The following is a 6,013-nucleotide window of genomic DNA, read 5'->3' on the forward strand; positions in this document are numbered from 1 at the left end:
TGTTTTGCACAAGCTTTGTGAAAAAAAAATGGATGTTTTGCACAAAACTAGATGTTCGCAAATTCTTTGCATATTTATTTTTCCATTTTCAGCGTGTTTGAGAGTGGGCATCAACGAAGATGTCTCATTAAGGGCATTTTTGTCTCAAAATCTATTCTCTTGGTTAAAAACAGTTAAAACTATCTGGAGGTTTATTTCCAAAAATACTTTAGTTTTAAGGGCTAAAAAAAAAAATTTTACCTTAATATATCAGTTGTCAAACATCGAAATGTGTGACCAAAAAGGGCGTTAAATATAATAATATATCAAGTTACAAATACAGCAACATGAGACGGGGAGGTTAGAGTCCAAAGTGTTTTAACATGAAGGAACGATTATAAACAAGAGCTGAAAAAGGTCTAGCTATAGGACAACTCTCAGCAGCTCAAGGCCTCCAAGGAGCAGCGGGTGGCGGACTCTTAGGATAGAGAGGTGGAACTGCTGAAAAGATGGTATTCTTGTCAATGCCATGGCCACCACTGCGGGTCAGAGATGCAAGTGCAGCTATCAATCCGGCGTTTCCAGCCAGTGTTGGCTCAGTGTAGTTAGAATTGGTTCGAACATCTCTGAAATGGTCGAACCGATCAGGGCCTCCGACCATGGCTCCTGTAATGTTGTTAGGATTGGGATTTTGGCTATCACGCCACTTCCATCCGCCCGTGCACGAGTATTTTATGTTGTTATGGGGTATTGATGCGCCACGGTGATGCACATGTCTAGGGAACTTTTTATCGTATCCCACCACATAGCTCATATTCATGGGGTTTTTGCCCAAGATGTAGTCCACCTACGGGAAGAAAAAGACAATGTAATTAAAGTTGCATGCTCGGAAAAACAATATAAATTAAGCTCTCATATTGGTCTCTAGACAAACTTTAGGAAGTTACGACTGCTGTCCTTGTGCTGCAGATGGTAAACTAATCAATCAACTGTGCTAGCAGAATCTTGCATGATGATCTAAGAAATCCTTACAAAGTTTTTATCTGATCATGATTCGATCAAATGTTGTCGAGCTGATATATATGTACGATACTTTACTTTAGGAGATAAAGAGATAGTACTATATTTTTTGAGACAAAAAGATACGAATAGTAATCAAGCTTAACGGACAACAACAATTGGCAGTCGACGCAATGCGCTTCACTTTCGTCATGACCAAAACACAATTTTACACATGCAATTTCTATTTCCCCGTGGTTGAAAAAAGCACATTTCCTTGAAGCTATTATTGAATGTTGAGCATGTATACCACATGGGAAGAGCTAGTCGTTACCTGGGAGGTTGCAAAATTCCGAAGATATTCTGATGAGAAAAATCTAGAATTGCAATTCCACCCTGGCACACCAGTGGCATTCAAATAATCAGCAAAGAGATTCGCTAAGAAGGCAGCATTAGCCACATACTGAAGAGGATTGGGCTTTCCAAGGTTCAGTTGGATCATTCCTCCTGCAAGGTGGCCAAAGAGAAACCTTGATGATCCATAAAATACTACTATAATTTGTGGCTGAAAGAATTGGTGGTTTATGAAGGGCACAAGTTAAAATATACCTTGAGTCCAGTTAAAGTAATGGAATTCTTTAAGATAAGAACACATGGTAAGAGCTGTTACGTTGTGATACATGTGTAACATGTCCTCGTAAGGGTAGCCTGGGCTCAAAAATATCCTGTACCTTGTTAACAACAACATGGCTGCCGGTAGTTTGTTATCCCAGCTGAGTGCCCTGTTTGTTGGAATATCGTAAAGTGCCTTGGAGTTCTTAGACAAGCCTGGGTTTGTTGCCAATGAAATGTAGCTAACATTTCCTGTGGCATAGTACAACCAGGCGGCACCCCACATGTACTCATCGTAGTAGCCACTAGAATTATAATAGGGTTGGATGTAAGGATTCCCGCGAGAATATGATCTTCGTTTGCTTCCATCCCTGGCAAAGGCAAACACAGTTTGAGCTCCTTTAATGAGCTTCCTGGAGTAGGCACCATTGTCACGGAATACTATAGAGGCGGCTGCTAGAGCGGCTGCCATTTCTCCGGCGAGGTCAGGCCCTGCGTATGCAGTTTGGACAGGCCGTTTATAGTCCATGTCTTCTGGTCTCATCCAGCAGTAATGGTCATCTGGTGTTGCAATTGAACCATTCAGAGATCCACCAACCTAGAACCGCAGGAATTATATATGGATCATTAATTAGTTAAGTAAACAAAAAACTTGCATACCTACTAGCTACTACCCACTGCAAGCTGCAAGGGGGCTACAGAAAAAATCTCTACCTGACAGTATATTTTATCGATTTTGGTGGCCGAGGAATTGAAGGTTAAGAGCAAATAATCAGTACCCCACTTGATGAGGTCTCGGATGTGATCGTATTCACCGATGGACTGGTATTTGTGGCTATATTCAATGAGGCTCCAGCTGAGCATTGTCATGGAAAATGCCATGGGAAAATGGAACTTGGTGTTGTCTCCTGCATCATAGTACCCTCCAACCAGCCAGCCCTTGAGGTCCATTTCTTCTTTGCCATCATTCAGCCCTGAATTCCCTCTCCAGGAAATGCCATTGTTCTTAGGCAAATTACCAGCTGCATGCACGGAATTAATTATTACAATATCCGTTAACATTATCTTCTTTCACATTCTACAGCAGACAAAAGTTACCATGGGAGCCAACTAACTAAAATGCATATACAATTATCTGTTTCTGATAGGAAAAAGTAATGTATAAACAAAATATTTAAAGAAAAAGCATTACAGGTCTTCATTTTCTTTCTTCGTAGATGGGAATTTAATATCATGATTTTAACATATGTTATAACAAAACTTTCTACCTAAGTCGTCTATCTTTAGATATGGGAGAGAGACCCATTTATGCAGGGACCAATCCAAAAAATTTGTTCAACTGAGATATATTGCTTAGTTAAGAATAATTACACAATTTTTCAAAAATACAAAAATAGCTTAAACAAATTTTATCATATCATAAACATCTAACTATCCATTTATGTTATATGTTTTTTTAAATATTTTGATGAAATATGAAACTTTTAAATGATATACAAAAGAGTGAGTTATTAAGCCTAGAATCAAGTTATATATTAAATTTTTTCTTAGTTTTACAAGGAAATGGAAAAAAGTTACTTCATTAGATACAAAAAATAATAAAAATGAAAAATTAGAATTTTTGAATTTCATGAAAAACATATCAAGTAAAATTAAACATTATAATCATATTCACCTTTATATAATAATCCTATATTTTAGAGTTATTCTAGTACGAGTAAAAAATTAAAAAACCTCTAATAGCTTCAACTTTTTAAGTTCAATATTTCTTGACATCAATTATATCTTCATTAAATATACTTTTAATACGAAGCAAGGTAACCATTTTCCAATTTAATGTGGGCAAGTAGGCGAAATTAGGATTTTTACCAAATTTTAAACTAATTTCATTGTATATTAGAGACCTTTTATGCTACATCCATACATGTTATAGATAGAAAATGTAAAAAAAATAAAATTAAATAACGTGTGCAATCTAGAATAAAAGACGTGGATAGTAAATTTATTTAATAAATCAGATAGTAAATTTATTAATTTATGAATACCTCATTAATTATTCAGGGATGAGATATTAAAATTAAAATAATAAATTACTATTATTATATCAAGTGCAGAAACAATATTAATACCAAAAATATTTTTCATATATCACCTAATGAAGATACAATCTTGGCAATAATATTTTTCCCGATTATTATCTACATTTTCGATAATATACATGATTTAACACTACATATGCGACAAAAAATTATTAAATAAAATTAAAATTAAAATCTATTAATTTATAAGTGAGTTTAATATAGTATTATCAAATCCTGGATAAGATATTATATTAATAAATAATACTTTTACTTTAAAAATAAATATAAAAATACATTTTAATATTTTAGTAATATAATTAATTTAAATAAAAAAATTAGATCGAGTCGAGTTGACACTCCAAAATTTAAAATTTTAAAAATGTTAATTGATGCAAGTCGACACGTGAACATTTCTACATAAAATAAAATAAAATAAAATAAAATAAAATAAAATAATCAAATAAGAATATTTGAGAAGCTAATGTTAATTATTAATTAATAAACGCCAACTAGTTGGCATGATTGTGTGAAAATAAGTAAGGAGTAGGACAGGCGCACAAAACAGATATGTAACTGGAGCCGGCAACTTCAGATAGTTTTAGTTCAATAATAATTAATTTATGACAGGAAAACATGTTCAAAATAGATGGACCCACACGGAGTTTAACTGGCTATAATCAGAACCCAAGCGCCAGCCACGTTCATGTCAAAATCAACCAAACTCCACCAACACGACAATCTCACAATGTCAAATCATGTAGGCCACCACATTCATGAAATTTTATGATATAATCAGACATAATATTTAAAAAAATTTTAATTATTAAATAATTTTAAATAAATTATTATTTTTTATTATGCTGTATTAAAAGTTTATTTTTTTATTTTAAATTAAATAAATTTTTATAATTAATAATTGACTGTTTTTTTTTAAACATCATTTGTTATTTTAGATTATATGAGATTTACGTGATATATTGATATTATTAATTATTTATTATAATAAATAATAATATGACATAATAAAATAACATGACATTTTAACCTTTCAAGTAATTATTATATCAACATCGTATAAAATAAAAATGACTGATAATGTTTTGACCGACCACAATCAATTCATCATTACTTATTTGATTTAAAATAAAATTATAAAAATTTAATTTAATAAATAAAAATTTATTAAATTTTCTTAAATAATTTAAAAATTTTTAAAACAATACGGCACCTTATCCCATCTTACAAAATATTGTTTTCATTTCGATTCATTTGGTTTCAATTAAAAGAGCGTCTATAGCGCTATAACTTGACAAAATTAGCTTTTCCGATAATTAAATCACACAAAAATGAGAGACCATATAAGGGGAAAAAAAAAAAAACTATGGTTTGACGTTGAAGCATGTGATATTGACATATAGGAACAGAAACTTACATTTCTGAGCGTTGAAGAAGAGAAGGGCCTTGCGAAGGGCAACAGTGTAATTATCGGGAGGGGGAGGGCGACGCGTGTGCTTGGGCAGTGACTTGGCGATGATGATGGGAACGGCGATCACAATAAATGCAGAAAGGATTGAGATGAGGGTCCATTTGAAGGCCTTGCGGCTGCAAACGATGCAACCCAAGTCCACGTACTTATCCTTCTTCTTGGTTTGTGGCGGCCCCAACAGCCAGCCCTGCTGGGTCTCATCCAGGCTCCTATCCTGCTGCTGGGACTGCAGGGCTGCCCTGTCCCACTCCGTGTTCCAGCTCTTCTCCTCCTCTCCATGGTTCACATCAAAGGAACCACCCCAGTGATTCCTCGCGTGCATATTTCTCTCTTTTCTCCACAAATCAATGTAAGGGAAGAGAGAGAGAGAGAGAGAGGTATGATGAACAGTTCAAGGGGCAGCACACAACTTATAATGGAACAGGATTTTCGAAGGGAGAAAACTAAGAAAGGAGCGAGGATTCCCGCAATACTCGTATTGTGCCTGGGTGTCATATACAAATTCTAGAGTTGACAAAGCAGAAAGTGATCCTCTCTTGATAAAGATGTTTTCCCTAACTAACTTGTTTCTTTATTTTAGATTCATTGCCTTTGATGGTTTATAGTCTATACTACAAGAATGCAACCTAGCTGCGGTAATGGCCAAGGAAAACCTGCCCCTTTTATGCTTCCAATGAAATTAAAAAATAATCATGTGAACACATGGGCTTGGCTTGATTTTGTTGGAATTTAGAAAAGTGGTAATAAGATTAATTTTGTGTAACCTTCAGCCCAGCTGTATTCCTCCCGGCTCCACAATGACCGCTCTCCATGGTTGATTTTCTACATCTACCACACACAGATTCAGGTGCTGCTT

At 34.5% G+C, this 6,013-nt stretch overlaps 1 protein-coding gene across 1 annotated transcript; it reads right to left on the reverse strand.

The window, feature by feature from the left end:
- Nucleotides 1-271: 271 nt before the first annotated feature.
- KOR2 (Six-hairpin glycosidases superfamily protein) lies at nt 272-5,802 on the reverse strand. The gene is made up of 5 exons (XM_007028100.3): nt 5,104-5,802; nt 2,305-2,612; nt 1,588-2,188; nt 1,313-1,485; nt 272-826 (listed from the first exon to the last, which is right to left on the reverse strand). Exons 1-5 carry the CDS (start codon nt 5,477-5,479, stop codon nt 425-427), a joined length of 1,860 nt encoding a protein of 619 aa, XP_007028162.3. The 5' UTR covers nt 5,480-5,802; the 3' UTR covers nt 272-424.
- Between the last annotated feature and the right edge of the window lie 211 nt (nt 5,803-6,013).

Source organism: Theobroma cacao, chromosome 5 (genome assembly GCF_053813885.1).
Source record: "Theobroma cacao isolate CCN51 chromosome 5, ASM5381388v1, whole genome shotgun sequence".
Classification (NCBI taxonomy): domain Eukaryota; kingdom Viridiplantae; phylum Streptophyta; class Magnoliopsida; order Malvales; family Malvaceae; genus Theobroma; species Theobroma cacao.